The sequence below is a fragment of the Oncorhynchus keta genome, chromosome 1, assembly GCF_023373465.1.
Source record: "Oncorhynchus keta strain PuntledgeMale-10-30-2019 chromosome 1, Oket_V2, whole genome shotgun sequence".
Classification (NCBI taxonomy): Eukaryota; Metazoa; Chordata; class Actinopteri; order Salmoniformes; family Salmonidae; genus Oncorhynchus; species Oncorhynchus keta.
Genome location: NC_068421.1, coordinates 89,519,354 through 89,538,279, shown reverse-complemented (window position 1 = coordinate 89,538,279; position 18,926 = coordinate 89,519,354). Strand labels below are relative to the sequence as shown.

Below are 18,926 nucleotides of genomic sequence, written 5' to 3'. Positions count from 1 at the left end.
TCTTTGAGATGGTCCTTTATTCATTAGGCAATACACAACATTTTGTATTACTGACATTCTCCATGGACTCATGAATGACCCAAGAAATTATTTACTAAGTGTGCTTGCTGCAGCAGCTGTAAAAGCCGTAACAGCAGTCAGTACACCAAGCACGCCTGCAGTACCTGCAGTTAACACATTATTCAGGAAGTCATCTGCCTATAAGGAAAAATACAAAGAAAAATAATAATTAAAATGGAGTGCATCTCCTCAAGCAAAGCATTAATTAGAATATTCTCTCATTATACTGTCATGGCTACCTGTTGGGACTTTGATTTGCCATAACGGAGGAAAGTAACAAAATGCTCGCAGTTGCGTCCAAGGACATCATATTTTATTGTGCTGCCTCTCATTTTGTCCACATCCCCCATAATGACGTCAGTCCTCCTTGGTTTGTACTCGTCATCCAGGTAGTTGTTGATTTTGTAAGGATTCCCTGCTGTCACATCCTGTAATGTCTCTATTGTAATCGTGCCTTTACAGGCAACACTGCCGCTGGATGAGCTAAAACTGCAGAAAGCTACTTTTGAAGGTCCATCTACAAAACAGGAGGAAATAAAAAGGTGTGTTTTGCTGATGAGAAATAAAGAAACTGACTATCGACCACGTTCAGATATCAGTTTTACTGTGGTGTTGAGGGCAGCAGGTAGTCTAGTGGTTAGAGCATTGGGCCAGTACTCTGCTGTTAGGGGCAGCAGGTAGTCTAGTGGTTAGAGCATTGGGCCAGTATTCTGCTATTAGGGGCGGCAGGTAGCCTAGTGGTTAGAGCATTGGGCTAGTACTCTACTGTTAGGGGCAGCAGGTAGCCTAGTAGTTAGAGCATTGGGCCAGTACTCTGCTGTTAAGGGGCAGCAGGTAGTCTAGTGGTTAGAGCATTGGGCCAGTACTCTACTGTTAGGGGCAGCAGGTAGCCTAGTGGTTAGAGCATTGGGCCAGAACTCTGCTGTTAGGGGTAGCAGGTAGCCTAGTGGTTAGAGCATTGGGCCAGTACTCTGCTGTTAGGGGCAGCAGGTAGCCTAGTGGTTAGAGCATTGGGCCAGTACTCTGCTGTTAAGGGGCAGCAGGTAGTCTAGTGGTTAGAGCATTGGGCCAGTACTCTACTGTTAGGGGCAGCAGGTAGCCTAGTGGTTAGAGCATTGGGCCAGTACTCTGCTGTTAGGTGTAGCAGGTAGCCTAGTGGTTAGAGCATTGGGCCAGTACTCTGCTGTTAGGGGCAGCAGGTAGTCTAGTGGTTAGAACATTGGGCCAGTACTCTGCTGTTAACATTTGACTTCAGATGATGTTTACACCCTGCCCCAATTCTGGAATTGTAATATAGGCTACAACAAAAACATTTCCAGAAAAACATCATACCTGGAGTTACCAACTGGATGACATTTCCATGTCCAATGTACAGAGCCCAGTGTTTGTATTGACCTCTGTTGATCTCAATCATGTCACCAATCTCCATCTAAGAATAAGGTGGGTAAGACGACATGTAATTATGGAACACCACCCACACACACACACACACACACACACACACACAGTCCTGTTTTACAAACCTATTTTCTTCCACACTAATCCTAACCCCAAATCTGGTCGCCACAAGTATAGTTTAACATGTTCACACACACAAACTCCTTTGATTGCACTGTTGATTATTATAAATTAGTATTAGTCAAAGATCAGCAACAGTACTTACTGTGGTCGGACTCCTGGTTTGCATGTGAATGTCTCACTGTGGGTTGTGTCTCGTGAAGAAAAAGCATCGCCCTTATATGACAAGGTCCAAAACTAACATCCTGTTATTCAACTTAACTCTTTGAGACCCGAGCGTTCTTGCAACTAGCTCTACCTCTGGCTAAGAATGTTTGTTTCTCAAGTAAATGTTTTCTACATAATCACTACTTCAGAAAGGAAACACCTCGTACAAATATGTTTAACCATTTATTAAAGAATGAATAAGGCAAGTCTTGGCTCTGCTCCTTCAGGGTAGATCATAGCAGAACGCTTTGTTTAGATATGATCAAATAGACCAGCTGAAGTCCTCCTACCATTACAGACTGTATACTGTAGACCAGCTGAAGTCATACTACCATTACAAGACTGTATACTGTAGACCAGCTGAAGTCCTCCTACCATTACAAGACTGTATACTATAGACCAGCTAAAGTCATCCTACCATTAGACTGTATACTGGAGACCAGCTGAATTCATCCTACCATTACAGATGGTATACTATAGACCAGCAAAAGTCATCCTACAATTACAGACTGTATACTGTAGACCAGCTGAAGTCATCCTACCATTACAGACTGTATACTGTAGACCAGCTGAAGTCCTCCTACCATTAGACTGTATACTGTAGACCAGCTAAAGTCATCCTACCATTAGACTGTATACTGTAGACCAGCTGAAGTCATCCTACCATTACAGACTGTATACTGTAGACCAGCTGAAGTCCTCCTACCATTACAGACTGTATACTATAGACCAGCTAAAGTCCTCCTACCATTACAGACTGTATACTATAGACCAGCTAAAGTCATCCTATCATTACAGACTGTATACTATAGACCAGCTAAAGTCATCCTACCATTACATACTGTACACTATAGACCAGCAAAAGTCATCCTACCATTACAAGACTGTATACTATAGACCAGCTAAAGTCTTCCTACCATTACAAGACTGTATACTATAGACCAGCTAAAGTCATCCTACCATTAGACTGTATACTATAGACCAGCTAAAGTCATCCTACCATTACAGACTGTATACTATAGACCAGCAAAAGTCATCCTACCATTACAGACTGTATACTATAGACCAGCTAAAGTCATCCTACCATTACAGACTGTATACTATAGACCAGCAAAAGTCATCCTACCATTAGACTGTATACTATGGACCAGCAAATGTTATCCTACCATTACAAGACTGTATACTATAGACCAGCTAAAGTTATCCTACCATTACAGACTGTATACTATAGACCAGCAAAAGTCATCCTACCATTACAGACTGTATACTATAGACCAGCAAAAGTCATCCTACCATTACAGACTGTCTACTATAGACCAGTGTCGTGGAAATGTTCTGTATTTACCAAATCCTGAGAGAAAACCACACACAAGTCAGAGCTAGTTATCACAAATTACATCATTAATTATATGAGCTCCTTCACAACCCTGTGACTCTCAGATCAATTCAGTGTCTATAAATGAATTCTGAGAGTCCCTTACACATTGCAACTGAGATCCTTTATAGCAAAGACACACATAGCCAGACAGCATAGGCATAATTTATCGTTCAGCTATGTCTCCTAAACTATGTGCTTTTCTCAAACTCAGAACCATAAACAAATCCTCCATATCAACAGGCATATATCAAATCCATCCTATCTTGACAAGATCACAGAGACACCCTGACTGGAACACAGACATTGTGGAGCCAAGAGATACACGCTTCACCTCTCCCCTCTCTCCGGCCCAAACAACTTAGTCTTGACAGAGAACAGATACTGCAACCCCGCCACAGTATTATACAAACACATTCTGGTGAGAAGTAACTTACAATGATGAATATAAAACATCTTACCTATGTTACCAATTAATTCTGATTCCCCAACAACAGCTAAAGTCATCCTACCATTACAGACTGTATACTATAGACCAGCTAAAGTCATCCTACCATTACAAGACTGTATACTATAGACCAGCTAAAGTCATCCTACTATTACAAGACTGTACACTATAGACCAGCTAAAGTCATCCTACCATTACAAGACTGTATACTAGAGACCAGCTAAAGTCATCCTACTATTACAAGACTGTATGCTATGGACCAGCTAAAGTCATCCTACCATTACAAGACTGTATACTATAGACCAGCTAAAGTCATCCTACTATTACAAGACTGTATGCTATAGACCAGCTAAAGTCATCCTACCATTACAAGACTGTACACTATAGACCAGCTAAAGTCATCCTACTATTACAAGACGGTACGCTATGGACCAGCTAAAGTCATCCTACCATTACAAGACTGTACACTATAGACCAGCTAAAGTCATCCTACCATTACAAGACTGTACACTATAGACCAGCTAAAGTCATCCTACCATTACAAGACTGTACACTATAGACCAGCTAAAGTCATCCTACCATTACAAGACTGTACGCTATAGACCAGCTAAAGTCATCCTACCATTACAAGACTGTACACTATAGACCAGCTAAAGTCATCCTACCATTACAAGACTGTACACTATAGACCAGCTAAAGTCATCCTACCATTACAAGACTGTATGCTATAGACCAGCTAAAGTCATCCTACTATTACAAGACTGTATGCTATGGACCAGCTAAAGTCATCCTACCATTACAAGACTGTATACTATAGACCAGCTAAAGTCATCCTACTATTACAAGACTGTATGCTATAGACCAGCTAAAGTCATCCTACCATTACAGACTGTATACTATAGACCAGCTAAAGTCATCCTACCATTACAAGACTGTATACTATAGACCAGCTAAAGTCATCCTACTATTACAAGACTGTATGCTATAGACCAGCTAAAGTCATCCTACCATTACAAGACTACACTATAGACCAGCTAAAGTCATCCTACCATTACAAGACTGTATACTATAGACCAGCTAGTCATCCTACTATTACAAGACTGTATGCTATGGACCAGCTAAAGTCATCCTACCATTACAAGACTGTACACTATAGACCAGCTAAAGTCATCCTACCATTACAAGACTGTACACTATAGACCAGCTAAAGTCATCCTACCATTACAAGACTGTATGCTATAGACCAGCTAAAGTCATCCTACCATTACAAGACTGTACACTATAGACCAGCTAAAGTCATCCTACCATTACAAGACTGTACACTATAGACCAGCTAAAGTCATCCTACCATTACAAGACTGTATACTATAGACCAGCTAAAGTCATTTTTTTCATGATGTAAAAACTTGACATTTTTTATGAACTGCAGAAAATCCATTGTTTCGATGTCAAATGGTTGTTATATTTCAGTCTTCTGTGATGATTATAAAGTCTAATATTGGGATGCAAACTTAAAATGGAATATATATATCAATGTATCTGATATGGTAGAGGTGTCTTCTTTTGTTAAGCCAATAACCATGCGTGTGAAGTGTATACTTGTTTCTATGTAGATTTGTTTAGGACTACCCAGAAACACTCTGTGTGACGCTGATTTAGCCCACGGCAGTACAAGGTTAAGTTTTGATACTATAAAGTCTAGTATATTAATTTAATATTCTGTTTGATTTGAATGAAAAATGACCACACAACCACATTGGTCTTTAAGATCGTCCTTTATTCATTAGTCTTTAAACAACATTTTGCATCACAAGCATTCATGCACTCATGAGACCCAAGTTACCTATTTATTATCGGTTTTTGGTGCAAGAGTCAAACTAGCCACTCCAAGCATGGCTAAAATACTAGCTAACAATTTCTTCATGAAATCAACTGCCTATAGGGAAAAAAGACAAAGAAAAATAATTAATATGGAGTGCATCTCATCAAGCAAAGCATTAATTAGAATATTCTCTCAATTATACTGTCATGGCTACCTGTTGGGACTCTGATTGGCCGTAACGGAGGAAAGTAACAAAATGCTTGCAGTTGTTTCCAAGGAGGTCATATGATATTGTGTGACCTTTCAGGATGTCCACATCCTCCATAATGACGTCAGTCCTCCTTGGTTTGTACTTGTTATCCAAGTAGTTGTTTATGTCGTCAGGATTTCCGTCTGCCACAGCCTTCACTGTATCTATTGTAATCATGCCTTTACAGGAAACACTGGGTGAGCTGGATAAGAAAGCACTCCAGAAACCTGAAGACCCATCTACAAAACAGGAGGAAAGGACAAGGTTTGTGTGTTGTCAAACTTTATCAATAAGAATTGTAATAATGGAGCGGTCAACATCCACCTGAACACACTGCTATTCTCTGTTTATTATCCTTTCATAGTCACTTTACCTCTACCTACATATACATATTACCTCAACTAAAATGTACCCCTCCACATTGACTCTGTACCGGTTCCCCCTGTATATAGCCTCCACATTGACTCTGTACCGGTACCCCCCTGTATATAGCCTCCACATTGACTCTGTACCGGTACCCCCTGTATATAGCCTCCACATTGACTCTGTACCGGTTCCCCCTGTATATAGCCTCCACATTGACTCTGTACCAGTACCCCCTGTATATAGCCTCCACATTGACTCTGTACCGGTACCCCCTGTATATAGCCTCCACATTGACTCTGTACCGGTTCCCCCTGTATATAGCCTCCACATTGACTCTGTACCAGTACCCCCTGTATATAGCCTCCACATTGACTCTGTACCAGTACCCCCTGTATATAGCCTCCACATTGACTCTGTACCGGTACCCCCTGTATATAGCCTCCACATTGACTCTGTACCAGTACCCCCTGTATATAGCCTCCACATTGACTCTGTACCAGTACCCCTTGTATATAGCCTCCACATTGACTCTGTACCGGTACCCTCTGTATACAGTGGGGCAAAAAAGTATTTAGTCAGCCACCAATTGTGCAAGTTCTCCCACTTAAAAAGATGAGGCCTGTAATTTTCATCATAGGTACACTTCAACTATTACAAACAAAATGAGGGAAAAAAATCCAGAATATCACATTGTAGGATTTTTAATGAATTTATTTGCAAATGATGGTGGAAAATAAGTATTGTTGTACTCAGTGTGAATATAAACCATGTGTGGCGTGATCTTTATAATGTCTTATATTTCTCATATGGCAGGATTCCCTCGCAAGATAAGCTGTTATCTTGACCTATCGCCGGGTGATAGGGACTATCAAGACTATACTATGTACTACGTACACTGTATACTACGTACACTACGTACTCTGTATACTACGTACTCTGTATACTACGTACTCTGTATACTATGGGTGAATATTAACCATGTGTAGCATGATCTTTGCAACATACATACGTTAGTCACAAGCAATATTTCAGACACCACTGGCCTGATTTTGACAGAACTTGGATGAATGATGTGTCTTGCCATAGAGATCAGTCATTTACAAAATTACACTAATTGGCCCAAAGGCAGCAATGCATACACTAAATTAGCATTTGGTAGCATTGCCTTAAAATTGTTTAACTTGGGTCAAACCCCCATGCTACACGGTTGGGATGGTGTTCTTCAGCTTGCAAGCATCCCTTATTCCTCCAAACATAACGATGGTCATTATGACCAAACAGTTCTAGTTTTGTTTCATTAGACCAGAGGACATATCTCCAAAAAGTACGATCTTTGTCCCCATGTGCAGATGCAAACTGTAGTCTGTCTTTTTTTATGGCGGTTTTGGAGCAGTGGCTTCTTCCTTGCCGAGCGGCCTTTCAGGTTATGTTGATATGATGGCTTTCGGAGCCATCATCGACTCAGTGGGTTTTGTCCAACATGTCTCTGGACCCACTCACTGTCACAGTCATACTCTGGACCTAGATTTGTCCCATGGAATAAATGTTGTGGATCTTAATGTTTTTCCTCCTAATCCTGGACTATCGGACCACCATTTTATTGCGTTTGCAATCTGCTCAGACCCCAACCAAAGAACATCAAAAGTCGTGCTATAAATTCACAGACAACACAAAGATTCCTTGATGCCCTTCCAGACTCCCTCTGTCTACCCAAGGACGCCAGAGGACAAAAATCAGTTAACCACCTGAGGAACACAATTTAACCTTGCGCAATACCCTAGATGCAGTTGCACCCCTAAAAACATTTCTCATAAAAAACTAGCTCCCTGGTACACAGAAAACACCCGAGCTCTGAAGCAAGCTTCCAGAAAATTGGAACGGAAATGGCGCCACACCAAACTGGAAGTCTTCCGACTAGCTTGGAAAGACAGTAAGTACCGTGCAGTATCGAAGAGCCCTTACTGCTGCTCGATCATCCTATTTTTCCAACTTATTTGAGGAAAATAAGAACAATCTGAAATTCCTTTTTGATACTGTCGCAAAGCTAACTAAAAAGCAGCATTCCGCAAGAGAGGATTGGTTTCACTTCTGCAGTAATAAATTCATGAACTTCTTTGAGGAAAAGATCATGATTATTAGAAAGCAAATTACGGACTCCTCTTTAAATCTGCATATTCCTTCAAAGCTCAGTTGTCCTGAGTCTGCACAACTCTGCCAGGACCTAGGATCAAGAGAGACGCTCAAGTGTTTTAGTACTGTATCTCTTGAGACAATGATGAAAATAATCATGGCCTCTTAAACTTCAAGCTGCATACTGGACCCTGTTCCAACTAAACTACTGAAAGAGCTGCTTCCTGTGTTTGGCCCTCCTATGTTGAACATAATAAACGTCTCTCTATCCACCGGATGTGTACCAAACTCACTAAAAGTGGCAGTAATAAAGCCTCTCTTGAAAAAGCCAAACCTTGACCCAGAAAATATAAAACACTGTCGGCCGATATCGAATCTTCCATTCCTCTCAATTTTTAGAAAAGGCTGTTGCGCAGCAACTCACTGCCTTCCTGAAGACAATGTATACGAAATGCTTCAGTCTGGTTTTAGACCCCATCATAGCACTGAGACTGCACTTGTGAAGGTGGTAAATTACCTTTTAATGGCATCAGACCGAGGCTCTGCATCTGTCCTCGTGCTCCTAGACCTTAGTGCTGCTTTTGATACCATCGATCACCACATTCTTTTGGAGAGATTGGAAACCCAAATTGGTCTACACGGACAAGTTCTGGCCTGGTTTAGATCTTATCTGTCAGAAAGATATCAGTTTGTCTCTGAATGGTTTGTCGTCTGACAAATCAACTGTAAATGTCGGTGTTCCTCAAGGTTCCGTTTTAGGACCACTATTGTTTTCACTATATATTTTACCTCTTGGGGATGTCATTCGAAAACATGTTAACTTTCACTGCAATGCAGATGACACACAGCTGTACATTTCAATGAAACATGGTGAAGCCCCAAAATTGCCCTCGCTAGAAGCATGCGTTTCAGACATAAGGAAGTGGATGGCTGCAACTTTCTACTTTTAACCTCAGACAAAACAGAGATGCTTGTTCTAGGTCCCAAGAAACAAAGAGATCTTCTGTTGAATCTGACAATTAATCGTAATGGTTGTACAGTCGTCTCAAATAAAACTGTGAAGGACCTCGGCGTTACTTTGGACCCTGATCGCACTTTTGAAGAACATATCAAGACTGTTTCAAGGACAGCTTTTTTCCATCTACGTAACATTGCAAAAATCAGAAACTTTCTGTCCAACACTGATGCGGAAAAATTATCCATGCTTTTGTCACTTCTAGGTTAGACTACTGCAATGCTCTACTTTCCAGCTACCCTGATAATGCACTAAATAAACTTCAGTTAGTGCTAAATATGGCTGCTAGAATCCTGACTAGAACCAAAAAAAAAGGATCATATTACTCCAGTGCTAGCCTCCCTAAACTGGCTTCCTGTCAAGGCAAGGGCAGATTTCAAGGTTTTACTGCTAACCTACAAAGCATTACATGGGCTTGTTCCTACCTATCTGATTTGGTCCTGCCGTACATACCTACACGTAGACGCAGGCCTCCTAATTGTCCCTAGAATTTCGAAGCAAACAGTAATGGGGGGAGCAGGAAAAGGGGCTGAGTTGGACCCAAGGAAAGAAGCAATAAGTATTCAAAAACACCCCTAAGCTAGACTAGCCTACTTTAACAACAGCTAACTAACTAACCAAAAATACAGTTGGTGGTCCGCCCAGTTCTAACTAGTGTATTTAACAAAGTCTACCTACAGGTAGTGTATGCCCATGGGCGACTTGTCTTGGTTTCCCCCTTTTCCCACCAGCAAACAAACAAACACCATAACCAAAAACAATACTCACAGGTGATGACAAAGTGCTATGGAGGTGCTCAAACAAAAGAGGTAAATACACAACGAGAGAGTGAACCACAGATGCCTACAGACATGGCATTTACAGACGGATTGAGCTCTAGAGCAAACAACTGACAGGGTTTTTAAACCAAGGGAAAGGAACTGTGATTGGGTAGGAAACAGGAGGAGGTGTGTCTTCTGATTGATGATGATTGATTGTTGACTGATTGGGGAGTGATGATTTTCACATGTGAGGGGAGAAGGAGAGAAAACAACACAGGACACACACACAGGATACCTGGTCCTTTATTCATTAGACAATACACAACATTTTGCATTACTGACATTCTCCATGGACTCATGAATGACCCAGGAAATTATCTACTAAGTGTGCTTGCTGCAGCAGTTGTAGAAGCAGCAACAGCAGTCAGTACACCAAGCACGCCTGCAGTACCAGCTAACACATTATTCAGGAAGTCATCTGCCTATAAGGAAAAATAATAATTAAAATGGAGTGCATCTCCTCAAGCAAAGCATTAATTAGAATATTCTCTCAATTATACTGTCATGGCTACCTGTTGGGACTTTGATTTGCCATAACGGAGGAAAGTAACAAAATGCTCGCAGTTGCGTCCAAGGACATCATATTTTATTGTGCTGCCTCTCATTTTGTCCACTTCCCCCATAATGACGTCAGTCCTCCTTGGTTTGTACTCGTCATCCAGGTAGTTGTTGATTTTGTAAGGATTCCCTGCTGTCACATCCTGTAATGTCTCTATTGTAATCGTGCCTTTACAGGCAACACTGCCGCTGGATGAGCTAAAACTGCAGAAAGCTACTTTTGAAGGTCCATCTACAAAACAGGAGGAAATAAAAAGGTGTGTTTTGATGAGAGAAATAAAGAAACAGAGAGAACAGCAGATGCTGTAGCTGATTGAATATGTTCATAAAGTTCTGACTATCGACCATGTTGATATCAGTTTTACTGTGGTGTTAGGGGCAGCAGGTAGTCTAGTGGTTAGAGCATTGGGCCAGTACTCTGCTGTTAGGGGCAGCAGGTAGTCTAGAGGTTAGAGCATTGGGCCAGTACTCTGCTGTTAGGGGTAGCAGGTAGTCTAGTGGTTAGAGCATTGGGCCAGTACTCTGCTGTTAGGGGTAGCAGGTAGTCTAGTGGTTAGAGCATTGGGCCAGTACTCTGCTGTTAGGGGCAGCAGGTAGTCTAGTGGTTAGAGCATTGGGCCAGTACTCTGCTGTTAGGGGTAGCAGGTAGTCTAGTGGTTAGAGCATTGGGCCAGTACTCTGCTGTTAGGGGCAGCAGGTAGTCTAGTGGTTAGAGCATTGGGCCAGTACTCTGCTGTTAGTGGCAGCAGGTAGTCTAGTGGTTAGAGCATTGGGCCAGTACTCTGGTTAGCAGGTAGTCTAGTGGTTAGAGCATTGGGCCAGTACTCTGCTGTTAGTGGCAGCAGGTAGTCTAGTGGTTAGAGCATTGGGCCAGTACTCTGCTGTTAGTGGCAGCAGGTAGTCTAGTGGTTAGAGCATTGGGCCAGTACTCTGCTGTTAGGGGCAGCAGGTAGTCTAGTGGTTAGAGCATTGGGCCAGTACTCTGCTGTTAGGGGCAGCAGGTAGTCTAGTGGTTAGAGCATTGGGCCAGTACTCTGCTGTTAGGGGCAGCAGGTAGTCTAGTGGTTAGAGCATTGGGCCAGTACTCTGCTGTTAGTGGCAGCAGGTAGTCTAGTGGTTAGAGCATTGGGCCAGTACTCTGCTGTTAGGGGCAGCAGGTAGTCTAGTGGTTAGAGCATTGGGCCAGTACTCTGCTGTTAGGGGCAGCAGGTAGTCTAGTGGTTAGAGCATTGGGCCAGTACTCTGCTGTTAGGGGCAGCAGGTAGTCTAGTGGTTAGAGCATTGGGCCAGTACTCTGCTGTTAGGGGCAGCAGGTAGTCTAGTGGTTAGAGCATTGGGCCAGTACTCTGCTGTTAGGGGCAGCAGGTAGCCTAGTGGTTAGAGCATTGGGCCAGTACTCTGCTGTTAGGGGCAGCAGGTAGCCTAGTGGTTAGAGCATTGGGCCAGTACTCTACTGTTAGGGGCAGCAGGTAGCCTAGTGGTTAGAGCATTGGGCCAGTACTCTACTGTTAGGGGTAGCAGGTAGCTTAGTGGTTAGAGCATTGGGCCAGTACTCTGCTGTTAGGGGCAGCCGGTAGCCTAGTGGTTAGAGCATTGGGCCAGTACTTAACATTTGACTTCAGATGATATTTACACCCTGCACCAATTATGGAATTGGAATATAGGCTACAACAAAAACATTTCCAGAAAAACATCATACCTGGAGTTACCAACTGGATGACCTTTCCATTTCCAATGTATAGAGCCCAGTGTTTGAATTGACCTCTGTTGAGCTCAATCATGTCACCGATCTCCATCTAAGAATAAGGTGGGTAAGAAGACATGTAATTATGTATATATATGTAATTATGTACTATAGACCAGCTAAAGTCATCCTACCATTACAAGACTGTATACTATTGTCCAGCTAAAGTCCTCATACCATTACAAGACTGTATACTATAGACCAACTAAAGTCATCCTACCATTACAAGACTGTATACTATAGACCAGCTAAAGTCATCCTTCCATTACAAGACTGTATACTATAGACCAGCTAGACTGTATACTATATACCAGCTAAAGTCATCCTACCATTACAAGACTGTATACTATTGACCAGCTAAAGTCCTCCTACCATTACAAGACTGTATACTATAGACCAGCTAAAGTCCTCCTACCATTACAAGACTGTATACTATAGACCAGCTGAAGTCATCCTTCCATTACAAGACTGTATACTATAGACCAGCTAGACTGTATACTATAGACCAGCTAAAGTCATCCTACCATTACAAGACTGTATACTATAGACCAGCTAAAGTCATCCTACCATTACAAGACTGTATACTATAGACCAGCTAGACTGTATACTATAGACCAGCTAAAGTCATCCTACCATTACAAGACTGTATACTATAGACCAGCTAGACTGTATACTATAGACCAGCTAAAGTCATCCTACGATTAAAAGACTGTATACTCTGTTGTATGAACTTTGTAACGTACTGTATGTCTTATATTTCTCAAATGACGCTCTGCAGGATTCCCTCTCAAGATAAGCTGTTATCTTGGCATATGGGGATATTCTACTGGAGACACACCTCCGGGTTCTCTCGCTGAAATCATGTGGTGGGTCTACATTAAAATATCTCCTTATCTAGCAAGCAACCTTAAGCAATGACTACCTGACATGATGACTCCATGCTGTCCCCGGTCCACCTGACTGTGCTGCTGCTCCAGTTTTAACTGTTCTGCCTTGTTATTATACGACCATGATGGTCATTTATGAACATTTGAACATCTTGGCCATGTTCTGTTATAATCTCCACCCGGCACAGCCAGAAGAGGACTGGCCACCCCACATAGCCTGGTTCCTCTAAGTTTCTTCCTAGGTTTTGGCCTTTCTAGGGAGTTTTTCCTAGCCACCGTGCTTCTACACCTGCATTGCTTGCTGTTTGGGGTTTTAGGCTGGGTTTCTGTACAGCACTTTGAGATATCAGCTGATGTACAAAGGGCTATATAAATACATTTGATTTGATTTTGACACAGCCAACCACCTGTAGATACAGTGGGGGGGGGGAGTATTTAGTCAGCCACCAATTGTGCAATTTCTCCCTCTTAAAAAGATGAGGCCTGTAATTTTCATCATAGGTACACTTCAACTATGACAGATAAAATGAGAATTTTCTTCTCCAGAAAATCACATTGTAGGATTTTTAATGATTTTGTTTTGCAAATTATGGTGGAAAGTAAGTATTTGGTCACCTACAAATAAGCAAGATTTCTGGCTCTCACAGACCTGTAACTTCTTCTTTAAGAGGCTCCTCTGTCCTCCACTCGTTACCTGTATTAATGGCACCTGTTTGAACTTGTTATCAGTATAAAAGACACCTGTCCACAACCTCAAACAGTCACACTCCAAACTCCACTATGGCCAAGACCAAAGAGCTGTCAAAGGACACCAGAAACAAAATTGTAGACCTGCACCAGGCTGGGAAGACTGAATCTGCAATAGGTAAGCAGCTTGGTTTGAAGAAATCAACTGTGGGAGCAATTATTAGGAAATGCAAGACATACAAGACCACTGATAATCTCCCTCGATCTGGGGCTCCACGCAAGATCTCACCCCGTGGGGTCAAAATGATCACAAGAACAGTGCGCAAAAATCCCAGAACCACACGGGGGGGACCTAGTGAATGACTACGCCGCCAGGGACTCAAATCCTGCAGTGCCAGACGTGTCCCCCTGCTTAAGCCAGTACATGTCCAGGCCCGTCTGAAGTTTGCTAGAGAGCATTTGGATTATCCAGAAGAAGATTGGGAGAATTTCATCTGACCATATGACACCAAAATATAACTTTTTGGTAAAAACTCAACTCGTCGTGTTTGGAGGACAAAGAATGCTGAGTTGCATCCAAAGAACACCATACCTACTGTGAAGCATGGGGGTGGAAACATCATGCTTTGGAGCTGTTTTTCTGCAAAGGGCCTAGGACGACTGATCCGTGTAAAGGAAAGAATGAATGGGGCCATGTATCGTGAGATTTTGAGTAAAAACCTCCTTCCATCAGCAAGGGCATTGAAGATGAAATGTGGCTGGGTCTTTCAGCATGACAATGATCCCAAACACACCGCCCGGGCAACGAAGGAGTGGCTTCGTAAGAAGCATTTTAAGGTCCTGGAGTGGCCTAGCCAGTCTCCAGATCTCAACCCCCCGTGTTGCCCAGCAACAGCCCCAAAACATCACTGCTCTAGAGGAAATCTGCATGAGGAATGGGCCAAAATACCAGGAACAGTGTGTGAAAACCTTGTGAAGACTTACAGAAAACATTTGACCTCTGTCATTGCCAACAAAGGGTATATAAAAGTAATGAGAAACTTTTGTTATTGAACAAATACTTATTTTCCACCATAATTTGCAAATAAATTCATTAAAAATCCTACAATGTGATTTTCTGGATTTTTTTTCTCTCATTTTGTCCGTCATAGTTGAAGTGTACCTATGATGAAAAGTACAGGCCTCTCTCATCTTTTTAAGTTGGAGAACTTGCACAATTGGTGGCTGACTAAATACTTTTTTGCCCCACTGTATATGCGATGTACTTTATATCAAGTAGCCAGAAAAGACGACAACATGTAGGCTATTGACCGTGGCCGATGCCATCATAGCAAACTTAATGAGGCATGATACTGACAGGTAACCTCATCGTGTTTAGGAGTTAATAGACCAGCGAATGACATTGTAACATTACATGGTTGTCTCCCATGCCTATGTGTGAATGCTAACTATGTCGGTTCAATGTTAGCTAGCTAGTTAACATTAGCTATAACTAGCAATGCAAATGGCTTTCTGTTTACTACTCAGATCGTACACGTAACGTTACCCATCGAGCCAGCAAGCTAACTTTCGCTAGCTAGCTACCAGTACGCTTTAACTTGCATTGAAAATGACTTCCTGACATATAATATCTGAAAATGTAGATAGGATAGCAATGTTGTTGAGAGCAGTAGCAACACTTTTGCAGTTATTCAAGGCTAATGTTATATCTTTCAAAAAAAGCCAAAGTAGCAGAGATTATCTACACATATTGAGTAGCTCACGTTAGAGACAGAAGCATGTTACATGGCAGACCAATCCAAACTCATCTCCGAGCATGTCCAGCCCATCCATTATCTCAGCCAATCAAGTTCCTTTCTTTTTCCGTGGCTAAACCAACTAGGCTCAATAATTTAACAATTTTATTCGTACTTACAGATTGGATACAAGTTTGTTATGAAGGCACATGAAAGTTCACATGTTCCAGAAGGCATTTCTGCCTAAAAACTATTTTGACCAAAAGCAACACCCATACGACCACCCATACGTAGAATGTATGCACACATGACTGTAAGTCGCTTTGGATAAAAGCGTCTGCTAAATGGCATATTATTATTATTATTATAATAAAAAAGACGTTCAGATGCCTCTGCTGTGAAGTAGTGATATGCGACATACACCTAGCTTCCTGAAACGGGTCACAATTGCTACATTTATTTTTTTAATCCATCAATTGTGAAATTCAGGAACTAAAAAAAAAGAAGTGTTACTGGTTTTCATTAACTATTTCATTTATTGGTTGGGATGACGTAAAGGTAATGGCGGACTGAACGAAGTTATGTGGAGCACCTCAAGAGCACCCAAAGATTGGAAAGCAGCTGCGGTCATCCCCCTCTTCAAAGGGGGGGACACTCTTGACCCAAACTGCTACAGACCTATATCTATCCTACCATGCCTTTCTACGGTCTTCGAAAGCCAAGTCAACAAACAGATTACCGACCATTTCGAATCCAACCACACCTTCTCTGCTATGCAATCTGGTTTCAGAGCTGGTCATGGGTGCACCTCAGCCACGCTCAAGGTCCTAAATGATATCTTAACCGCCATCGATAAGAAACATTACTGTGCAGCCGTATTCATTGATCTGGCCAAGGCTTTCGACTCTGTCAATCACCACATCCTCATCGGCAGACTCGACAGCCGTGGTTTCTCAAATTATTGCCTCGCCTGGTTCAACAACTACTTCTCTGATAGAGTTCAGTGTGTCAAATCGGAGGGTCTGCTGTCCGGACCTCTGGCAGTCTCTATGGGGGTGCCACAGGGTTCAATTCTTGGACCGACTCGCTTCTCTGTATACATCAATGAGGTCGCTCTTGCTGCTGGTGAGTCTCTGATCCACCTCTACGCAGACGACACCGTTCTGTATACTTCTGGCCCTTCTTTGGACACTGTGTTAACAACCCTCCAGGCAAGCTTCAATGCCATACAACTCTCTTTCCGTGGCCTCCAATTGCTTTTAAATACAAGTAAAATTAAATGCATGCACTTCAACTTATCGCTACCTGCACCTGCCCGCCTGTCCAACATCACTACTCTGGACGGCTCTGACTTAGAATACGTGGACAACTACAAATACTTAGGTGTCTGGTTAGACTGTAAACTCTCCTTCCAGACCCATATCAAACATCTCCAATCCAAAGTTAAATCAAGAATTGGCTTCCTATTTCGCAACAAATATACTACCCACCATTGCGACCTGTACGTGCTCGTTGGCTGTCCCTCGTCGCCAAACCCACTGGCTCCATGTCATCTACAAGACCCTGCTAGGTAAAGTCCCCCCTTATCTCAGCTCGCTGGTCACCATAGCATCTCCCACCTGTAGCACATGCTCCAGCAGGTAGATCTCTCTAGTCACCCCCAAAACCAATTCTTTCTTTGGCCGCCTCTCCTTCCAGTTCTCTGCTGCCAATGGCTGGAATGAACTACAAAAATCTCTGAAACTGGAAACACTTATCTCCCTCACTAGCTTTAAGCACCAACTGTCCGAGCAGCTCACAGATTACTGCACCTGTACATAGCCCACCTATAATTTAGCCCAAACAACTACCTCTTTCCCTACTGTATTTAATTAATTAATTTATTTATTTTGCTCCTTTGCACCCCATTATTTTTATTTCTACTTTGCACATTCTTTCTTCCACTGCAAATCTACCATTCCAGTGTTTTACTTGCTATATTGTATTTACTTTGCCACCATGGCCTTTTTTTTTGCCTTTACCTCCCTTATCTCACCTCACATGCTCACATCATATATAGACTTGTTTATACTGTATTATTGACTGTATGTTTGTTTTACTCCATGTGGGACTCTGTGTCGTTGTATGTGTCGAACTGCTTTGCTTCATCTTGGCCAGGTCGCAGTTGTAAATGAGAACTTGTTCTCAACTTGCCTACCTGGTTAAATAAAGGTGAAATAAACAAATGTAAAAAATTTAAATAAAACGTAATATTCAATATTGGCAAATTAGACTAATATTAGCACTAGATAATCTGGTGGGTGATAACCTTCAATCTGGATAATAACACAAAACAAATCTTAAAACTAGAGACATTTATCGACAAATATTACGAAAACAATCAACACCCAAACATGACGGAGAGTAACACAGGGGAAACGTGACTCTTCTACGACACAGACTGATCTGTTAAAATCAATAAATGACAAACTGGGTATACTTGAATTAGTTAGTAAGGATATAAAAGAGTTGAAGCCTCGAGATGAGTGATGAAAAAGCTGCGACATTGGAGAAGGAAACACACAAGCTAAAAGGGACAGTCAATAAGATTGAAACCGAAATGACCGAAATTAAAAAGGAGAACGCCGTTCTGAGGGAAGCCTTACTGGACAAACAAACTAGATCAATGAGGGAGAATATGGTACTTTTACAGGTATCCAGGAGAAAGAAGTAGAAGTTACTGAATCTGTAGTTAGAGTTCCTCCTTACAGCGCTTCAGATCCCACGCGAAGTTATCGACAAAATCCAACTTGAACGTGTACACCGATTCGGACAGAGAGGCCAAAGGTATGACCGCCCAAATGTGCCTCTTTTAAAGATAAAATAATGGTTAAAGGCCTGGGTAAAAGACTTGCTGGGACCAAAATTGGCATGAATGATCAGTTTCCGAAGGAAATTGCAGAACGGCGCAAAGTTCTGTATCCAATTTTCAAAGAAAATATATTAAAAGCGAAACGAGTAGCTCTCGTCGTTGATAAACTATATATTGATAACCAGTTGTTCAGAGACACAAAGACTACTCCATGGTTATTTAAAAAATTGCACAATTCTCATAGATGAGGTAAATAAACACAATTCTAGCCCGGTTATGGATTGTAACAATACAATAAAAAATATAGCTTTTCTATATATCTTCACATATAACTAATTGCACACACAAGCACTAATTCAACATAGTGAAGATAAAAACTAAGTAAACAGAAAGCACAGTATGTGTGGTGTGTGTTTATTTTTATTTGTTATGTTTGTATGTTGAGTGAGTG

General features: G+C 41.8%; 2 protein-coding genes and 1 long non-coding RNA gene across 7 annotated transcripts in view; 1 reads left to right on the top strand and 2 right to left on the bottom strand.

The window, feature by feature from the left end:
* LOC118394126 (phospholipase A and acyltransferase 4-like) overlaps positions 1-18,926 on the bottom strand; it is a 57,640-nt gene continuing 38,714 nt past the window's right edge. Inside the window, exons 1-4 of one of the 2 annotated variants that reach the window (XM_052464591.1) lie at positions 1,724-1,879; positions 1,393-1,489; positions 300-577; positions 1-198 (exon numbers count right to left, since the gene is read on the bottom strand). In XM_052464591.1, coding sequence (XP_052320551.1) covers positions 88-198; positions 300-577; positions 1,393-1,489; positions 1,724-1,747 — 510 coding nt within the window. In that variant the 5' untranslated portion in view covers positions 1,748-1,879 and the 3' untranslated portion in view covers positions 1-87. Of the gene's footprint in view, positions 199-299; positions 578-1,392; positions 1,490-1,723; positions 1,880-18,926 lie in introns of those variants that run through there. The other variant, XM_052464593.1, reaches the window with a different exon arrangement.
* LOC127907933 (uncharacterized) lies at positions 584-12,148 on the top strand. 4 transcript variants are annotated; one of them, XR_008065601.1, is made up of 4 exons: positions 584-789; positions 895-946; positions 1,051-1,198; positions 11,927-12,148. It is a non-coding gene; the product is annotated as an uncharacterized LOC127907933 (long non-coding RNA). The 4 variants fall into 4 exon arrangements; XR_008065583.1 differs by having other exon boundaries at positions 999-1,198; XR_008065592.1 differs by lacking the exon at positions 584-789 and having other exon boundaries at positions 835-946.
* On the bottom strand, positions 10,240-18,593 carry LOC118394116 (phospholipase A and acyltransferase 4-like). The gene is made up of 4 exons (XM_052464596.1): positions 18,373-18,593; positions 12,270-12,366; positions 10,525-10,802; positions 10,240-10,434 (listed from the first exon to the last, which is right to left on the bottom strand). Exons 2-4 carry the CDS (start codon positions 12,364-12,366, stop codon positions 10,327-10,329), a joined length of 483 nt encoding a protein of 160 aa, XP_052320556.1. The 5' UTR covers positions 18,373-18,593; the 3' UTR covers positions 10,240-10,326.